Source organism: Nannospalax galili, unplaced genomic scaffold (genome assembly GCF_000622305.1).
Source record: "Nannospalax galili isolate Female #2095 unplaced genomic scaffold, S.galili_v1.0 scaffold456, whole genome shotgun sequence".
Lineage (NCBI taxonomy): Eukaryota > Metazoa > Chordata > Mammalia > Rodentia > Spalacidae > Nannospalax > Nannospalax galili.
The window spans coordinates 207272-227130 of NW_008337055.1; the positions used below are offsets into that span (position 1 = coordinate 207272).

The window sequence follows — 19859 nt, forward strand, 5'->3', positions numbered from 1 at the left end:
CAGATCTTTGTGAGTTTGAGGCCAGCCTAGTCTACATTGTGAGTTCCAGGACAGTTAGGGTTACAAGGAGACCCTGTCTCAAAAAAAAAAAAAAAAAAAAAAAAAACCTCAGGGAATAAACAAAATTCACTAGACTCAGGAAGTAAATACAATTCATGAGACTCAGGAAGTAAACAAGTCTCAAGAAGTCCCTGAAACTCACAAGGTCCATAATGACCGTTCCCAAGGTTATGTAAGTGGTAAAGCCTGCTTTTGGGGAGACAGACACTCTGCAGAGCTGCCTCTAAATCCTGCAGAGAACTTGAGGCATTTTTATTTTATGTGTAGGAATGTATTGCCTACATGTTTGTAGTGCACCTGTGTCAGAAGAGACTTGTCTGGAATCCCTGGGACTTAAGTTAGGGATGGTTGTTAGCTGGCAATAACTAATTGTGTAATCTTGGCAAGTTAATCTCTGTTTACAGGAGCTTTTAGTGTCCAAGCTTGGACCATGGCAGCCCTAACAAGCTAGGCTCAGCTACCAATTCTCAATATGTTAAATAAAGAGATAAGTAAGGAAACACAGAGAAAGATTTATTTAATGTGGTCACATTGGGAAGAGGAACATATAAAAGGCTCCAGTGACTCTCCAAGACCACCTTGGGGCCCTCCCCTCCCCACTCCTTTTCCCAGCATAGGGCTCCTGGGTTGTCTCAGTGATCTGATAGTGAAGGGAGGGGAGCAAATGTCTCTTTTTAGAATATCTTGGCTCCTGTGATTACTTGTTTAGGTTTCTCCAGACAACCATACACAGCTCATTCAATTTTTATTTTGACTGAACACAAAGTGATTAGAATTGTGTTTGGTACATATTACACTCAAAAGTTAGTTATTTAAATATTAAAATATTAGAATGCCCTCAGCAGGGTAGCTGGCAGTAGTTGGTAGTAGTTTTTATTTAAAACAAATATGAAAACAAACTAAAGCAAGTTTGCAAGAGAATTCCAGAAACAGGACCCTCATTGGGGAATCCTAAACACAGGACTACAGTACCCTGGTGATGTATCGTGGGTCCTTGAGTCCAGAACTTCACTCCCAGTCCAGGTCCTTCGCCAGACCACAGACTTCTGAATTCCTAGTGCTCATCCTTCCCCTTTGAAGGCTTTTAAAGCATCATACATAAACATCTATATTTAAATATGTGCCTGTATTACGTGTGTGTGCGTGCACACGTCGTGGCAACTTTTGTGGAGTCGTTTCTCTCCGTCCACTTTTTACGGGGGGTGGGGGGGTCCAGGCATCAAATTCAAGTCTCCAGGTTTGTGCATCAGGCGTTCCCCACGCTGAGCCATCTCGCCGGCCCACATATGTACATATATATATGTATGTATGTACATACATATGTATGTATACGGCTGGGAGGACACACACTATTCAATCTCTGAAGTTTTAGTTCTGCAGCGCACACCAGCGACTCTTCGTTGCTAGAATCGCAATCAGAAAGGACAGTCCACGGAACAGTGCGGTCGCCCCACGCTTTCCACTTACACAAGGCCCTGCCGCTCCCTCTTCAGCATCCTCCGTCGCCACCACCTACTTGAGTGACAGCTTCGCTGTGTCTGGGCATTCGGGTCTCCAGACGCCCGGGTTCTCAGGGTCCGCGCGCCCACGTGGGGCCGCTCCTCTCCAGGCTGTGTGGAAAGAGACCAGAGAGCTACAGGAAGCTGCGGGCCGGGTGCCGCCGCATCCCAACCCAAGGCTGCGGGCGCCCGGCTCCGAAAGCCCCAGGGCGCAGGCGCGCTCAGGACCCGCCCCTTCCCCGAGGCTCTGCGTCTATTGGCTGAAGCCCCGAGGGCGGGACCTGCTGCGGTCACGTGCGGGGCGGGGCTGCGTCTCCGTTCCAGCTGGGGAGCGGGCGGGCGGCCTGGTTGTGCAGTGGGGTTCTGCTAGCAGCTTGCGGGTTTCGGCGGCCTCCGATCCGTCTCTCCCTCCCCGGCGGAAGTAGGGGCCGCATTCGCCGCAGCGGAGAGCGCTGTCCCGGAAGCCCCGGCTTGAGTGTCCGACCACCGGAAGTGCCGCCGAGGCCGGACCGGCTGAGTAAGCGCGGGGCGAAACCGCGGGGCCTACGGCCATGGCGTCGGGTGCTTGGAGTGTGAGAGGTCGGGGGGAGCTGTGGGTAAGTCCTGGAAGCCGCGACGTCGGGCGGACCCTCCGCTCCAGCTCCTCCCCTCCAGGCCCCTTTCCTCCTCCTTTCCCTCCCTCCCCTCCCGGCCCCCTCCCTTCACCTGCTCCCTCCCTTCCCCTCCCCTCCTGCCCCTTCCCCTCCCCTCTCTGCCTCCTGCTCTCTTCCCTCCCTCCGATCTTCCTCCCCTCCCTTTCCCTCCTCTCCCGTCCGGATTAGCGGTCCTGCAGCCTGTCCTCTGCAGAGCCCGGCCAGGAAAAGCAGTCCATAACCACTTATTTTTAGGGGCCTGAGTTATATGTAACTCTGTATCACGTGCATCCTGCAGTTTTTGGTGTGGGGAGAATGGAGTCTTGACCTTATTGCAATAACGCTGTGCCTGGGTGCCGGCCCCCAGTCTGCAATCCGCAGGGCTTGGGAGGTGGAGGCTGGAGGATCAGGTCAGGGCCAACCTGAGCTCCTGGAGACCTGGTTTCAACAGAATGAGGGAAAAGTATTACTACAAACAGTAGCAGCAGGAGGAGAACAGGGCCTTGGGCCTTGTGAAGTGTTATATTGTGTAAAGCAGATCTCAGAGGAACTTCCTGGCCAGGCACTTCTTGCAGGAGAAACAGTAAGCAGACAGGGTTGAGGGCTGCGTCTGGACAGACCTTGCTTCCACGCTTGCTTTTTCCTCTAGGGAGGGAAGAGTCGAATGTTGTCAGCAGTTCTAGAGACCTTCTGTTGCCAAAAGGAATTGGTCTTGAGTTGTTCTTGTTCTGCTAGGTGGTGTACCAGGCTCTCTTTATGAGTGTGGATTTTGGAGTAGGGATGGGCAGGGAGGAAGGGGGCAGGAACATGGGAACAGGGATGGCCCATAGCTGGGGCCATAGTGGTGATGACTGAGCCCTCTCCTTCAGCAGAAGTTCCTTTCTTCTCCAGCAACCATGTGTATTTATAGCAAGCTGGCAACAGTTGCCACTCCTTTGATTTGCCACACAAAGGAGGCAGTGTGCCCACTATTCAAGCAAGCTCTGGGGGCAGAGGATGGCTGTTTAAACCCTGACTCAGTTACCTAACTACCTGTGAGCTCTTGAGTGATTAGCTAACTGCTGTATGCAGCATGTTTTCTGTCTGTAAGATGCAGATTTGGTGTTAGTATCTAATTTACAGGGTTCCTGTGAGGATTAAATGAAATAATCCATGTACTCAATGTAAAATAAGTGAGTTCCCTAGTCTGGGGCCTGTACAAGCAAGCATGGTGTTTCAGACAGTGCCTTAAATACTATATGTGGTTGTCCGGTATATCCTTTGGGAAGATACCCTTGGCTCTGAATCCTGTGACTCCTGTCTACTTGAACTTTGTTTCCTCCCTGCTTATAATAGGCAGTCTGACCTTGCACCCAAAGAGAGCAGTAGCCTCTTCCTAGGGTTCGATAAGAGAAACCATCCTAGGGGATGGTAACCTGTTTCCGAGGTTTGGAAGATGCGTTTGGGATTCCCAGATGTGGACCAGTCAAGATGTTCGCTTAGTGTGTTGTATTGCTAGAGACCCAAGGATGATAATGGCCCATTTTTGTTCTGATATTTGTGTGTGTTGTTGAACAGATGTATTTTAAACATTACAGATACTGCAGTAATCAAAAGACTAAGTCCTAGCCATAATATAGATGTTCTATTTTAGTAGGCAAATGTGGGAACATATGAATTACATATCTCAAAGTTGGATGGTGTATTATATTGAGAAGTGTGTGAAAGGGCATGCATTGTCGTAAAAGTCATGCGTGCTGCTCTTTAAGGCGGTAAATCTCAGTCTGCTAGTTGAATCCAGCAGTGGCGAAGGCTGTGTGGAGGAACAGTGTTCTAAGCGGAAGGAACAGTACAGACATTTTGAGGTGCCTCTGAGGCTGAGGATGGCAGAAGTTCCACTGATGCAGGGCAGTAGAAACTGGATTTTACTGTACATGTGGTTGGAAACAGTATTTTAAACTAGGGAAGTATCGTAGTCTTTTTTGAAGTTTGATGACAGACTATGTTTTGTTTGAATAGGAAAATTGTTTCCTTATTTAAAATTGTTTTTCTTCCCTCATAGACCCGCATTTTCCTGACTGTTGAGGGCAGATGTGCCCTCTGAGCTATTGGCTTAATGGGATCATCTATTGATTTGCCAGGCTGTGAGCAAGCTTAGAATGAATGCTTTATTTGCAAGGTGTTCTTTTGAGCTTGATAGTGACGTTTTGGAAGACAAAACTCCCAGGGCTCGTCTCTGAGCTCATTTGTGCCTTGCCGCTTTACTTGTGACTAGAATTCTTCCTTCTCCTTCTGATGCTTCTCTGTGAACTTTTTTCTAGTTCTGGCATCATTTTGATTCCTCAGTAACATGCTCAGTCACTGTAGTTGTGGATTTTGAACAAGCACAAGAGTCAGATACAAAGGATAGGCTCGGTAAGTGCCAATAGTTTCATGTGAAGGTGCAGTTCAGAATACATTGAACTTGCTGTTGGCTGAGCATCTGCTGAAAGCAGGCATTGAGCCCAATCCTCCCTCACAGTGGCTAGTTCTTGTAGGGATGGAGTCATATACCTTACTGTCCTTTTTTTTCATATTTTTGTTTTTATTTTCTGTGATGAGTGTTTTGCTTACACGTACGTCAGTGCACCCATGTCATGCAATGCCCGTGGAGACCAGAATAGGGCTCCAGATCCCCTGGAACTGGAGTTATGGCCTGTTGTGAGCTGCCATGTGGGTGCTGGGAACCAAACCTGGGTCCTCTGCAAGAGCAGCCAGGGCTCTAACCATGGAGCCACCTCTCTAGTCCCTCCCTCACTGTCTTGTGAAGGGGAAGTTGAAGCCAAAGGGAGGTGAATTTCTTGACCATGTTCCTCAGTTCAAAAGCAGCAGGGGGACTTTGAAGAAAACACTGATCCAAGAGATTAAGCCTCAGTTTTAACTACCAGAATATATCAACCTTCAGCCACTGTGTTTTTACATATAACAAATTTTTTAAAAACCCAACAAAACCTGCCGGGCATGTTGATGCATGCCTTTTAATCCCAGCATTCAGGAGGCCGAGGCAAGTCAGTCTCTGAGTTTGAGGTCAGATTAGTCTACAGAGTGAGTTCTAGGCCAGCTCAGGAGTACATAGTGTGACCTTGTCTCAAAAACCACAAAAACAAAATACAAAAAAAAACCCTTGTAATTTTGAAATAATTTCAGACTTCACAAAATTATAAAATAGTATACCGAATGCTTATATACCCTTCTCTTGTCTTTTCTAAATATTAACATCATGCTGTGTTTACATAATGGTTTTATATGTGTCTAGGCACAGAGATGTTTACATGTTTTGAACCATTTAAGCTCAACCATTTAAGACTGTGAGAGAGAGAAGTCCTGTCCCGGTATGGAGCTCACGTCTACACCTCCAGTGCCACTGTCTGCTCTTTCCAGGAGAGCTGATAAAGTGGTTATTCAGTTACACTTTCTGTAGTGTTTAATTCTTCCTAGAACGCTAACGGACTGGTACCAGACCAGTTCAGAGTTAGGGAAAAGACATTCACACACCTGTGGTCTAATTTCCAGATGCTGTTCAGACTTAACCAGCTCTTCCATTGGTTATTTATAGAAAGGGGAGAAAAAAGGTGCTTTTGTGGCCCACGAGACCAGCCAACATCAGTTTATTTCACTGCAGCGTCATCTTTATTGTAGAACTTTGTCTTTCATAACCTTGATACCCTTTGTAGAGTCAGGATTTATTTGGTTTGTCTGATGTCTCCTGAATAGGGTGAGGAATTTGCCATCTGGCTCTGTGCCTTAGTTAGGGTTTCTTTGCGTCACAGGAGAAGGCATGTGGTCTGCTTTCTTTCATACTGATCTCCTGGTTCAGGTACTGGCTTCCAGGTTCTAGACTATGAAGTCACTCTTTGTGTTTAGTAAGCATCTTTTCATGGTGTATTTACTAAATAACCTTTTCATTAACGAGACTTTTGCCAGATGTAATGCTCTTCTTTTGATTGGACAGGTGATTTAAAATGTCCTCTCTTTATTCACGTATTATTTTATGAGTTTAGATTTATAGATTCTTATTCTGTTAATGATGTGTTAACTCTCAGGAGGCTGAGGCAGAAGGATTTGTGTGAGTTCAAGGCCAGCCTGGGCTATACAAGTTCTGGACCAGGTGGCTACGCAGTGATCCTCTGCCTCAAAAGAAACAAGTAATATCAATGATAATAACAGGTGGGTGTGGTGGTACATGCCTGTAATTCCAGCTACTTGGGAGTTGAGACAGGATTGCAGCTTCCAAACTAGTTGGGGAACTAGGAAAAACCTTTCTCAAATATAAAAAGGATGGGGTGTAGCTTGGTGGTAGTGTTTGCCTGGTGTGTCCAGGCCCTGAGTTCAGTTCTCATCGCCATAAAACACTAAACATCAGCACCCCATTCTTCTTGAGTGCTTCTCTCTCTCTGCCTTTGGCCCAGTGGGATATTCCAGGCCTGTTTGCAAACTGTGTCATCAGGCAGTTCTCCCTTGATTCCTCTCTGTGAAGACTGGTACCCAGAACCCAGAGCTTAGGTGCTTGGTAAATCCATTACTCTTGGGATTGCAATTCTTTGTTGTCAGCTGACATCATCAGAAAAACCGCATTCTCGTGAGTACACACGTATCTGCTTTCTCGTTATACTTTAAACCGTGGTCTCGTCTGATACCCCTCCGCCCCATATCAGTTCACAGTGCAGAGTGCGGTCTTTTCTGTTTGTAATCTCCCTCTCCAACTGTGGGGAGTCTACACATTGAGTAGTATATTCCAAGAGGAAAATCCCTACTAACTACAGGTAGTAATTGTTTTCAGTTGGAGAGGTTGTATCTCCCTGTAATCCCAGCACACCCCAACACCCCAGGTGCTAAGGCAGGAGGATCAGAGTTCAAGTCCTACCTGGGCTACATAATTAGCCTCTGTATTAGTTTCTTTTCTGTTGCTGTGATAGAAACACCATGACCAACGGAACTTATAGAAGGAAGAGTTTATTTAGCTTAGGGTTACAAAGGGGCAAGAGTCCATCATGGCGGCAGAGGTGACTGGAGGAGTGGAAGGTAAGCGCTCACATCTACAAGCAGGCGCAGGAAGCAAGAGAGCTACTCAAGATCCAGCAAGATTTAAGAACTCTCTAAGCCTGCCCCCAGTGACCTGCTTCCTCCAGCATGGCCACACCTTCTAAGACCTCCCAAAATAGCTCCACCAACCGGGCACAAAATGTGCAAACACTTGGAGCCTATGAGACATCTCATTCAAACCACCACGGCCTCTTTCTAAAAATATTTCAAATATTTTCAAATACTTTGAGGCCCTACTGCTTTTATCTTGAGTCTGTGTAGCCCTGCACTCTGTTAGTTATTTTCCCCTCTTTTGGTGATCATATTATTCATTTGAAATAAACTCTGGCTTGTTCTGAGACAGGGCCTCACTCTGTAGTTGCTGCTGACCTTAAGCTTGTGGCAGTCCTGCCTCAGCCTTGAGAACTGGGACTGTAGCTGTGAGCACCACACCTGGCTGCTGCTTGCTTTTGTTTCTATATCATTTTACAGCTCCCCCACCCTTCTGTGCTAGGGATTGAACCTAGGGCCTCACTTGCTGGACTGCTGAGCTGCATGCCCAGCCCTTGCATTTTGTCTGTTGAATGTGTATATATGCAAAAATGTATTGTTAGAGAAATGCAACTGCCCTCCTCATTCACACTAATTCTGTGTTTCTGTCATTTGATCCACGTTCACCTGTCTTGTAATCAAGTATGTTGGTTTCTTGTTTATCTTTTCTTAATTTCTTTTCTGGACAAATGAATAAATACACGTATAGGTTTTAATGACTGCTTTCTAGCACAAAATATATCACTTTTGTATACTTAAATTACAATTTGGGCTGGAGAGGTGGCTCAGTGGTTAAGAGAGCTTCCTGCCCTTCCAAGGACTTGAGTTTGGTTCCTAGGACCCTGGTCAGATGGCTCACAACTGCCTATTATTCCAGCTCTGGGAGATCTGACACCCTCTTCTGACCTCTAAACACCTACACACATGGTATACACTCACATAGACACACACACACATATGTAAATAAAAACATCTTTAAAGATATTTACAATTCTTTCTAATATAAAAAGTCATAGCCTGGGGCTGGAGAGAAGGCTCAGTGGTTAAGAGTGCTTGCTCCAAAGTCTTGGGGACTGGAGTTCAAATCCCAGCACTACATAACAAGCCAGGAATCCCTGCAAGTGTCTGTAACCCCAGCTCTGTGTGGGACAGACAGGAGTATCTCTGGGGCTTGCTGGCTTCCAGCCTTGCCAAGCAAACATGAACCCCGAGGTCCGGGAGAGACCCTGCCTCCAAGGAACAAAAACATGAACCCGAGGTCCGGGAGAGACCCTGCCTCCAAGGAACAAAAGCAGCGATGGAAGAGTACACCTGACACCTCCTGGCCTGCAGTGCGTGTGTATAGGCGTGCATATCTGTGCACAAATGTGCACACATACTTAGACAACTATATGCATAAATCTTAAAAAGTAAAAAAAAAAAAATCTTAAGTCTTAGCCTTACCCAGAGTCAATTTTTGAAACTATGGTGTATTTACATGTAGGAATTCAGTTATAGTTTACATTTAGATTTATAATGCATTTAAAAAATTTGTTTGAAAAATAAAAATTGTATGATTTTGTAAAACATACTTGATACCAGATATGTGCATGTATGTGGTGCACACACACACTATGGAATGGCTAAATCAAGCTTATTTAACATTCGTATTAACATCAAGTTTTTGCACTTAAAATCTACTTGTTCAGCCAGGCGTGGTTGTGCACACATAAAAACTCAGCACTCAGGAGGATCATATTCCCAAGGCCTGATTGAATGGGGTATTGAGATTATCTCTCAAAATACAAAACAGGATGAAAAAGTCCAGTCAGAACTTTCCTCATAAGGCTTGTTAACTGCAGTCACCATGAACTACAGTAGGTCTTCAGAACGTGGTCTTTCTAACTGAATGTTGCGTGCGTAGAGTGCGCCCTCTTCCTGCCCTCTCACGCCCAGCCTGTGTGTGAACCACCGTCCTCTCACAGTAAGCAGCATACTCTTAGCATGCAGGGGTTTTCTTGTTTCTGCCTCCTCTTCCCTCTAGTTTTTAAAACAAGATGTCTTGTAGCCCAGGATAGTCTGGTACTGTCTTTGTAACAGAGGCTGGCTTTGAATTCCTTGTCCTCCTGTCTCTGCCTCCCAAGTGCTGTGCGTCATGACACTGGCTCCTGTTCCTGAGGTTTCTTTCTTTTTTAAAAAAAAATACATAATGTCTTTTGAGTTCATCCACGTTGTGCAAATGGGAGAGATGTTTTGCAAGGCTGAAGAATGTCTGCTCTGTGTATGCATCACGGTTTCTTTACCCACCCATAACCTCGGTGTCCAGATAACTTTTGGGGGGGGCATCTGGATGTCCAGCTGTTAGTGTGCCATTTTTGAAGACTCATTTCTTCATTGATTTCTCCAGGGCTTCCTGGCTACACTACCACGCTCTCAACAGTAGAGCTTTACCTTTTTTTCTTCAATAACTGTAACTCTGATTCTTGTCATCTAATCACATCAGTGAAAACTTCCAGAGCAGTGTTCAGTAAGAGAAGGGATGACGACATCTCTCCTTGCTCCTCACCTTAGTGGGCAGGGCTCTGCTTTTCCTCTCTCAAGGCGCAGGTTAAGTAGTAAATACATACTTTGCATTAAAGGCAGTATCTATTACTTTATACTTTCTTGAGTGTTTTCTTCAAGAATACATGTTGATTTCTGTTAGGCGTTTGTGCGGCTTTTAATGGAGATAATTATAAATCTCCTCTACAAGTCTGTCAGTTTGGTTCATTATTTGAAGCGGTTTCCCCTCTTTAACCAGTGTTGCATCCCTTGAGTAATTCCCACTTCGTCATGGCACATGGCTGTCATTATGCATGGAATTTCAGTAGTATTTCTCATATTGGAAGTGATAGTGGGCTCTACATCTTTTGTACTTTCTTCACCAGCTTTAGATATAAATGCTCTTGTTTACAAAAGCATTAGGAAAGTTTCTTCATATTCAGTGTTCTCCAAACATTTTTCTATCTCTTTTTTTCTGTTTAGTGATTGAATCCCAGGTCTTAATGCATGCCAGGCACCTGCTTGACTACGAGCTGCATGACCAGGATGTTGTAATTGTTTTTGAGACAAGGTCTCACTGAGTTGCCCTGACAGGCTTTGAATCTGCTCCGTGGCTCAGGTGGGCTTTGAACTTGTCATCCTTGCTTTATTTTCCCAAGGAGCTAGGATTAAAAGGCCTGTGCTATCAGGCCTGGCAAAGTGCCAGTATTTTGATTTATAGTTAAATATGTTTTTCTGTTCTCTAGTTCATTCATTTCCAACTTTATTTTCATCATTTCTTTTGACTTATTTTTTTTCTTAGTATTCAATCTAAAAATTAGGGGGTTTTTTTGTTTTGTTTTTTGTCTTTTTGAGACAGGGTCTCCCTGTAGCCCCAGCTCCTGGAACTCATTATCTAGACCAGGCTGGCCTTGAACTCACAGAGCTCTGCCTGCCTCTCCCAAGTGCCGGGACTACAGGCGTGCACCACCACACCCTAAAAATTAATTCTTAATAGTACTTTTCTTTAGAGTCATGTGGCTGTGGCTATTCTCCTCAGGATTGAGTTGATATTACAAAAGAAACCTCATTTGCCTTTTTAAGGGAAATGTTTTTGGGTATAAACGATGTAAAATACTTCTTATGTTTCTTTGTTCTTGTGTTTACAGAAGGCTGTCAGTCTTGAGAAGATCAAGTTCTCACAGCTGGGAAGCGAGGACTGCTTTTCAGACTCCAGGTAAGCTGCAGTTGCCTCAGCCCTACGCACAAGTCTTCTCTCTTTCAGAGAGGTCTGCCTCTCTCCAGAGAGCTCCTCAGTGGTACGTCAGGCCCTTTTCTGCCAAGTAAGGAGAGACGTTTCATTGAAGATCCATTCGTGTACAGCAGTGATTTTTTTTAAGTACCAACTGTATACCTAGTGCTACTCTGTCTACTAGGGAAAGAACAAGCAAATACAGCAACAAACACAGGAATTATAGAGGACATTAGAATGCGCCAAGTGCTGTGGGGAAGAATGAAACAGGAGCAGGTGATAGCGACCCTGGACATCAGACAGACAACCCACAAGTTAATAGAGTGGTCGGAAAAGGTCTCACTGAGACGTGACATGTGAAAAGATAGTCTTTGGAGGTCTAAAGAGAAAGCCAGGCACATTCCTGGAGGAAGAAGCCCAGAGACAGAAGAAAGGAAGCACAAACCCAGTAGGATATATCTGGAAGAGGATCAGCTTAGGAGACTGTGGTGGCTGGATTCAGGGACGGAATTGGAGAAATGGTGACAGAGGTCAGGGTAGCTCCAGTCAGGCTCTTGGGCTGCTGTGAGGACTGGGGTAGGACAGGAAGCTGTTGAGTAGAACAGAAGTGCACACATCAGCTTTTGCTTTATCAGGACTACACTAGCTGCAGAATTGAGGGTTAGGGAGGGCTCTTAACTCCCTGACAGTGAGGGCTCATGAGCTTGTTAGGACCTCTGGGACAAGTACTACCAGTCTGAGGGCTTCAAATAACCAAGGCTGTAAATCCAGGATTCTGGAGACTAAACTCCACCAGAGCTCCTCTAGAGGTCTCCTGGACTTGCAGACGGCTCTCCTCACTATTCTTATGTGGGCTCACTACTGGGTGTGCGTCTTTGCTAACTGTGGGTGTCCTGATTCCCCCTTAGAAGAACATCAGGGTTAGGGCCACCAGATGGCCTCATTTTAGCTTTAGTCATTCTTTAAAATCATGTTGCAGATCATGTTGCAGAGATTAGGGTTGGACACAGTTCAGCCTATAGCAAAGGAGCCAGCTAGGAAGCTGTAGTAATTCGCAGGGGAAATGAGCGTAGTTTGGATGAGATTGGGTGGGTGAGAAGTGGTTGGCTGTGGATTTGTAAAGTTTGAAATGACAACCTGGTTGTGATGTGTAAAGTGGAGGAGTACTGAATTTTATTATTTTTTTTTTTTTGTAGGACATACCTGATACCAGTTTGTCCAGGGTGGAGGCTAGGTCTCAAGATAGCCAAAGGCACCCCTAAATTGTCTTCTTTCCTAGCTAAGCTTGGCGGCCATGACTGCATGTCCTGTGCATAACTGACTTGCCTTCATGAGAGGCTTCGTGTGTGTTCATGTGTGTGCAAGTGCATGTACACATCTGTGTATATGTATGTGGAGGCCAGAGGACTACCTCAGCTGTCCTTCAGGCATCATCCATTGTGTTTTTGAGATAGGGTCTCTCCCTGTAGCCCCAGCTGGCCTGGAACTCACGCTGGCCTCAAACTCACAGAGATCCACCTGCCTCTGCCTCCGGAGTGCTGGGATTAAAGGTGTGTGCTACCATACCCGGAAACCCTTCTGATTTTTGACCTGAGGATGAATTTGTCAGAAACTGAAGTGAAATATGGGGTGGAGTGGATTGAGAGCTTAGTATCAGTGTAATGCTTCTGCTGACTGACTTCCACTGTGAGCCAGAGTGGATTCTACACAGGTTCTGGGCATTCAGTCCTGTAAACTCAGCTCAATAAAAGACTATTGTTCCCTGGTGCTTTAGCGGGTGAGGTTGGTTGTTACAGGGACAGAGCGTGCTTCTGAGCTTCATGCATGGTGGTTAGTGGCTTTTCTGGTATTTTTTCCTGAGGCCCTTGGTCATGGAGGGAAAACCATGTTTGCTGTGGATAACCCCCATTCCAGGCAGTTCTTTGGAATCCGATACCCACATGCATCAGTTGACAAAGCGAACTCTGAATCACCATCTTGGCACTAAATACGTAGAAAAACATCCTCTTTTCAGGGGATGGATAATTTGTTGGCTAGCAAGGTCCATCTGATGAGTATATCCTCACTTCCCAGGGTAATTCCTGTGGGTTCTGTGTTGCCTCACGCCGCAGAAAGCTCACTGCTGAGTGCAGTGCAGGAGACAGGCTGTTGGAACGCTGGCGCCGTCACTGCGTCGGCCAAGTGTCTGTTGTTTAGTTTCCTTCTTTTCTCAAAGACGGCCGGGCTTCCCAACGTGCCTCACAGCTCATCTCTGCTGTGTCCCTCTGTCACAAAGTGGTGTTTCCCACACGTCTGAATGCCTTTTACATTCAGTTCTTCCTACTTGTCAAACTAAATTTTAGAGCTTTTCCAAGTTGACATTTGAAGCCTTGGTATCTGTGGGTAATTTTCTTTCTGACTAAGCCTATTACTTATTGCAGTAAGCAGGAGAATGTATGTGCCTTACACAGGAAATCATACTAATTGCTGAGTGAAAATTAGAAACCAGAGTTGGTAAATTGATGAGATAGAATGTCATCTGTCGTCTCATCACCAGGAAGTAAACATGATCTACTGTGCCTTTGAGATCCTTTGGGGTGATATTTCTCTGAATTCTGCTCCATTTTACATCCAGCATGCTGCATTCAGTGAGCTTTAACATTTGCAGTGTGCTGTATTTAGTGAGTTTTGATACTTTTGATACATGAGGCTCCAGTCCAATAACAGTTTCTTGGATACTCAGTCTTTATGAGAAACTAGCGTTTCCCCAGAAAAAAGTGAATATACTGAACAATAGAGGTTTCATGGGTTATAAGGGTCTGTGGGTATCAGATAAGTACTTTGTTCTAAGTTTGGAAAACCTGTGTACCAGGATTGTCCTAGGTATTAATTAGACAGCAGTGAGTGATTTGAATAATATGAGAACAGAAAAAAAGATCCTTGTCTGTCAGGGTTGACACTAGGTAGAGAAAAGAAAACAGGAAAGGCAAGAAAGGTGTTGTGTCTGGGACGGAGACAGGTTACACTTCACAGTAAGGTAGGTGCTCAGAGTCTGGGGCGGTGACAGGTTACACTTCACAGTAAGGTAGGTGCTCAGAGTCTGGGGCGGTGACAGGTTACACTTCACAGTAAGGTAGGTGCTCAGAGTCTGGGGCGGTGACAGGTTACACTTCACAGTAAGGTAGGTGCTCAGAGTCTGGGACGGAGACAGGTTACGCTTCACAGTAAGGTGCTCAGAAACAGCCCCACTGAGAGTATAACAGTTGAACAGAGCTTAAATGAGGTGAGGGAGAACTTTGCAGACATGGAGAAGAAAGGTCTTTCCTCAGGGGAGGGACAGTGAGCAGGGAGACTCCGCCTCCGTTTGGTTGGAAGTAAAGGCGAGTGTCCATAGAAGGAGCCTTGGAAGACCAGAGTTGGAGACAGCTGACAGATTGAATTTCCTTTTGAGGAAGTTTTTTAAAAATTATTTTTATTTTTTGTGTATGAGTGTATTGTCTGCCTGTGTATAAGTGCACCCCTATTGTGCAATGCCTGTGGAAGGTCCGAAGAGGGCGTCAGATCCCCTGAAACTGGAGTTACAGTTGTTAGCCACCACATGGGTGCTGGCTATTGAACCCGGGTCCTCTGCAAGCACAGCCAGTGTTGTGTGTAGACTGGGGTCCTGGCTTCAGGGCACCTCATATCTGCAGATACTCCAAAACCTCAAATCCAAAAGACTTGTTCTCCAAGCATTTTGGATAAGGTGTCCTGCCAGAATGTAGAATCTGTGTATGGATTCTAACAGAGCTTCCCTCTCCCTCCCTCTGCATTTATTGATTTACTTTGCCTGTGTATGTGTTTGTGCTTGTGGTGGTGCCACATGGCATTAGTGTGAGGTCAGAAGACAGTCCATCCTCTCCTTCCACCAAGCAGGTTCTGGGAATCAGACTCAGGTGGTCGGGCTTTGGTACTCACTGTTACTCACGGATCTAGCCCTGACACACAGTTTCTAGACACTAGTCTTTCCTGCAGTGATTTTAGTTTTGAGAATTCTTAGTTATAGAAATAATATTTCTACTTTGTCTCATAGGTTTGGAAATAACAAGTAAGAAATTTATATATATGATGCTGGAAACTTGTAAAATCAAACTGCTAATAAATGGAAGGCTTGAAACAGATGTATGTTTGAAGTTATCAAGAAAATGACCATGAATACATTGAGCGTCAAAAAGACCAATGGAAAACCACTTAGGAGAGAGGCATAGAAAATGTGCACTTCAGAAGAGAGATGTAACCAGAGAACTCAAAAGAGAAGAATATACCATGTATGCCCTCAGAAGGGCAAAAAGATTTTCATTCATGTACACGAGATCACGGAAATAGATAATCAGATACACCAGTGCCTTGAATGTGAACAAAACTTTCATGAAAGCTTAGCACTTATGTGTGAGAGAACCCACACTGAGGAGAAGCCCTGTCGATGTGAGATGTGTGAGAAAGCCTTCATCCAAAGCTCAGAGCTCATCTCCCACCAGAGGACCCACAGCTACGAGAAGCCGTATAAGTGCAGCAGATGTGACAAGAGCTTCTGGCACCACTTAGCCCTTTCCGGACACCAGAGGACGCATGCGGGCAGAAAGTTCTACACATGTGACATCTGTGGCAAGAACTTTGGTCAGAGCTCTGACCTACTTGTCCACCAGCGAAGCCACACAGGCGAAAAACCGTATCTGTGTAGTGAGTGTGATAAATGCTTCAGTCGAAGTACAAACCTCATAAGGCACCGAAGAACTCACACAGGTGAGAAACCATTTAAGTGTCTGGAGTGTGAAAAGGCCTTTAGTGGGAAGTCAGATCTTATTAGCCACCAGAGGACTCACACTGGCGAAAGGCCTTACAAGTGTAACAAGTGTGAGAAAAGTTACCGACACCGTTCAGCCTTCATCGTACACAAGAGGGTTCACACTGGGGAGAAGCCCTACAAGTGTGGTGCCTGTGAAAAGTGCTTCGGTCAGAAATCGGACCTTATCGTACACCAGAGAGTCCACACAGGTGAGAAGCCGTATAAATGCCTGGAGTGCATGAGAAGTTTTACTCGGAGTGCCAACCTCATTAGGCACCAGGCAACTCACACTCACACCTTCAAATGCCTTGAATATGAGAAAAGTTTCAGCTGTGGCTCAGACCTCATTGTCCATCAGAGGATTCACATGGACGAAAAGCCACATCAGTGGTCCACGTGTGAGAGTGGCTTCCTCCTGGGCATGGACTTCATTGCCCAGCAGAAAATGAGGACTCAGACAGAAGAGCTGCATTACAAGTACAGTGTCTGTGACAAAAGCTTCCGTCACAGCTCAGCCCTTCTTCAGCACGAGACGGTGCACATCGGTGAAAAATACATGTGCAGTGTGAGTGAGAAAGGCCTTGAACTCAGCCCTCCTCATGGAGAAACCTCGCAGATGTCTTGACTAGCAGGAAGTTGGAGAACCTTAAAACATGTATTTACACATCAGAACTCATTACCGTAAAGAACCCCAGGTGAATTTCAGATTTTCCTCAGAGCTCAGACTTCATTGGGGACCAGAGAGTCTGCAGTCTTAGGAGTGTAAGAAAAGCATTACAGAGTGGCCTGACCTGAACACCTTTATTGGCCACTACAGTGAGAAACTTCACAGATGGTCTGGGTTTTGGAAAACGTTTAGCTTGAGCACAAACTGGGGGCTTTCGAGATGATTCCCACGGTAGGCAGCATGAAAGTGTTCCTGCAGTGCTCAGCCCCCATCAGCGCCTGAGCTCCCATCAGGGAACAGCTGTCTAAGTGCTTCGTGTTCATAGGGCTACAGACAAGGCAGGATGTACATCTCAGTGGATGCCACAGAATTTTCCCTAGGGAGAAACTCCAGAAGTTATGGAAGGAGCTTCTAGCAGAATCCTCGCTTTTCTTACCCATCAGAGGAGCCATACTGGTAAATGCAAACTTGCCTTGAGTGTGGCAGAAACATTTGTTGGAGAGCTTTACTTGGGTTCGCATCCCCCTAGACAAAAATCAGGAAAGATCTAAGTGTCCAAATGAGAAACCTGGCCTGTTTTCAGTTCTTGGGGTACATCAGGGAACTCATGTTGGCGAACACCCCACAAATGCTTAGGAATATGAGAAGTTTAAAGCTGCTGTCTAATTGGGTCCCGAGAACTGCTCTGCAGAGAGGTTACTCCAGTGAGATCTAGCTGTGGGTGAAAATCTACTCGATGTGGACAAGAAGAGCTGTTCTCAGAGGTGGCTGGACCATGTTGTCGAGAAACTTTAAATGGAGTTGGTTTGGAAGTAGTCTTTGAGATACTCAGAAGTGTGTTCTGGGAGGACCTAGGGCAGGTCAGAGTAGGCCTGATGGGTAACTCAGGTAAAGATGCTTTTTTATCTGAACTGCTTAGTGATTGCTTACTTTTCTTTTTTAAAATCCATAAATCCAGTAAAGGACAGGACTGTGATCTTGCAATGTGAGGTGTCGGGTGTGTGTTATGTCAGAGGAAAGGAGTCCATTGATTTTTGCCTCCTGGGGTTTTTTTCCCCTTTCTTTAAAAGTTCTTAAATTTAATTTCATGGCTAGAGTGGGTCGTGTGTTGTCAGCAAGTCGAGACCCTTTCGCAAGCTGTGGAAAGAACTAAGAAGCTACTTTGGATTGAGACTCCCAGCAGTTCTCCCCTTAGAAGGATCTGCCCCAGCAAAGGGCAGAATATTCAGCTGTTTGCTCGGCGTTGAGGCCTGCCTTCAGAATGGCCCTTTTCTCTAAAATATCTGTATGTTATCATTGGTACTTGAAATTTCAAATTTAGAGATTTATTTCTTTTCAACCCAAAGTCCAGTCCAAACATGATGAGGTAACTCTCCAGATTTTTGTGACTTGCTTTATCGTCCTTCAGTGGTAGAACCTCAGCTGCTCCAGCCTCCAGCTCCAGGGGAGTGTGAAGCCTGAGTGAGATGAGACCCAGCGAGGCGCTGATGGAGGAGCAGGACGTGGTCTCTGAGTCCCGGCTCCAGAGCGCAGGCTCTTCCTCCCCTTGTCCTGCTCCTTGTAGCCAAGCAAGCCTCACGACACATTTTAGTTTCAGTTCTGCCAAGGAAACGAAAGTACCTTTTAGGCGCAGGGAAGGATTGCCATCAGCACAATAGGTGGTATATGCTTGGCCCGGAATGTCCGATTCTAAGTGCTAGAAGGGGGAAGTGGCTGGTAGAGCCACCAGGGTTCAAGAAGGAGTGTTTGTTTCCGGTCCAGCAGAGGATTGAGAGTCCTTAGTGTTCTCTGGTAGTCCCCGGCCCCTGACTAAATGGTCACTACTCAGTGTTTTCCTTCCTTTGGATTAAAAGATGCTTAATAGATACTTTAATTTCTTGTAGGATATGGGTCTCTGTAGACTAATAATTATTTTGTTGCTAGTCAGAGCCCTCTTTAGCAGACCCCACATCAATTCCAGGGGTACTATTGTTGCGATTCGTGACTTTGATCAGCTGCTAGTTTGTGGCTGTAAGTGCTCATCCTGACGGCTCGTGGACGTAGTCCACATGAGGAATCTAGGTCCTGGATTTTTTTTTCTCTTACAAAATAGGTTCTGTAAGTTTATTTAATCTGATGTGTTCTGGTAATATTTATAAATAGCTCTTGTCCCAGTGTGATAGAACACACAAGATATATATTTTTCTCTTTGGTGAAAATCATGCCTATTACTAGAGTTAAGTTTGATGATTGTGATACTTAAAATATTAATACTGGATGTTTGGCATGGCAGTAATAAAAATTAGTCGTTACGGCTGCTCATTCATCAGTAGACAGACCATGGAGAAAGGGACAAAGTTAGTATCATTAGCAGGCTGGTGACGTACCCTTCCTTCAGCTAATCTTGCTGGTAATGGTAGTCTCTAAGTAAGTTAACAGTGGACCATCCCTCAAACGGAACTTTGGGGATGTAAAAACCTGAGGACTTTAAACCGTGGTGGGGAGGTGCTGGTGTTACCCATATAGCATGACCTGAGGTTGGAGAGGACCACTTGGGCCCTGTAACCAGAACTAGAAGGTAATCCTGGGATGGATGGAGGCCCCTTGAAGCAGTGCCAACCCAAATCTACCTCAGGTAAGTAGAGTAACTTCTTCAACATTTCAGACCAAATGAGATAAATTATATTCCGTCCATGTACTATGCTTTAATGTTTTTGTTTTCTTTTAATTCTTAAATAAACATTTGTTCTGAATGACTCCGTTCCTATCTCCACTGTACTGTGAGAAATTTGCCTGCCCCTACACTGGTGTCAGGATACACAGATGTTTGTGCAACATGGTAGCGTAGTGTAACCATGGACCCAGCGTCTCAGGAGGTCTTGATGCAGAGGCGTGGAGCCCTGGAAGGAGCTTCTCCCTTACTCTGGACATCATGTCCTTCCGAAGCCTTCTGGGGGCCAAGAGCTTGAACTGACACATTAGAGGTCTGCTAAAATTCTGTAAAACCCAAATTCAAACCCCTTCAAAACACTAAAAAAATAAATATGAGTAACTGAATAAGTTTTAGAATTTTATTTTCTCAGGAGAATCCCCACTTGACTCTAGCTCTGGTTCTGCTGGAGTTGAGGAAGTGTTGACCTCAGGACAGTGTTTCCCCTAGTTGTGTCTGTTCTGCCAACAGACTCGGACCCAAGACTTTCCTGGTAAGAAAAGGGTGAGAGGGAAATGTGACAGTTGGCTCGGTGAGTGGGAAAGGGAAACTGGACGGTTGAGTTTTTTGGTTTTTTGAGGAGTTTTTTTTGTTGTTGTTTTTCTTCCCAACATTCAGAGTGGTGTGGCCAAACAAGGCCTGTAGCCTGCATGGTGTGTTTTATTT

The 19859-nt window shown here is 45.4% G+C and overlaps 1 protein-coding gene across 2 annotated transcripts; it reads left to right on the forward strand.

Annotated features, from left to right (window-relative positions):
- Positions 1 to 1872: 1872 nt before the first annotated feature.
- Positions 1873 to 19236, forward strand: Znf322 (zinc finger protein 322). Of its 2 annotated transcripts, none has more exons than XM_029562983.1 (3): positions 1873 to 2155; positions 10951 to 11018; positions 15085 to 19236. In XM_029562983.1, exon 3 carries the CDS (start codon positions 15263 to 15265, stop codon positions 16460 to 16462), a length of 1200 nt encoding a protein of 399 aa, XP_029418843.1. In that variant the 5' UTR covers positions 1873 to 2155; positions 10951 to 11018; positions 15085 to 15262; the 3' UTR covers positions 16463 to 19236. The 2 variants fall into 2 exon arrangements, with proteins under 2 accessions (XP_029418843.1, XP_008830075.3); XM_008831853.3 differs by having other exon boundaries at positions 1873 to 2076.
- Positions 19237 to 19859: the final 623 nt, after the last annotated feature.

Bases quoted from the DNA above. Each gene is read 5' to 3' on its own strand.
- Znf322 (XM_029562983.1), top strand. From the start codon at position 15,263: ATGTGCACTTCAGAAGAGAGATGTAACCAGAGAACTCAAAAGAGAAGA.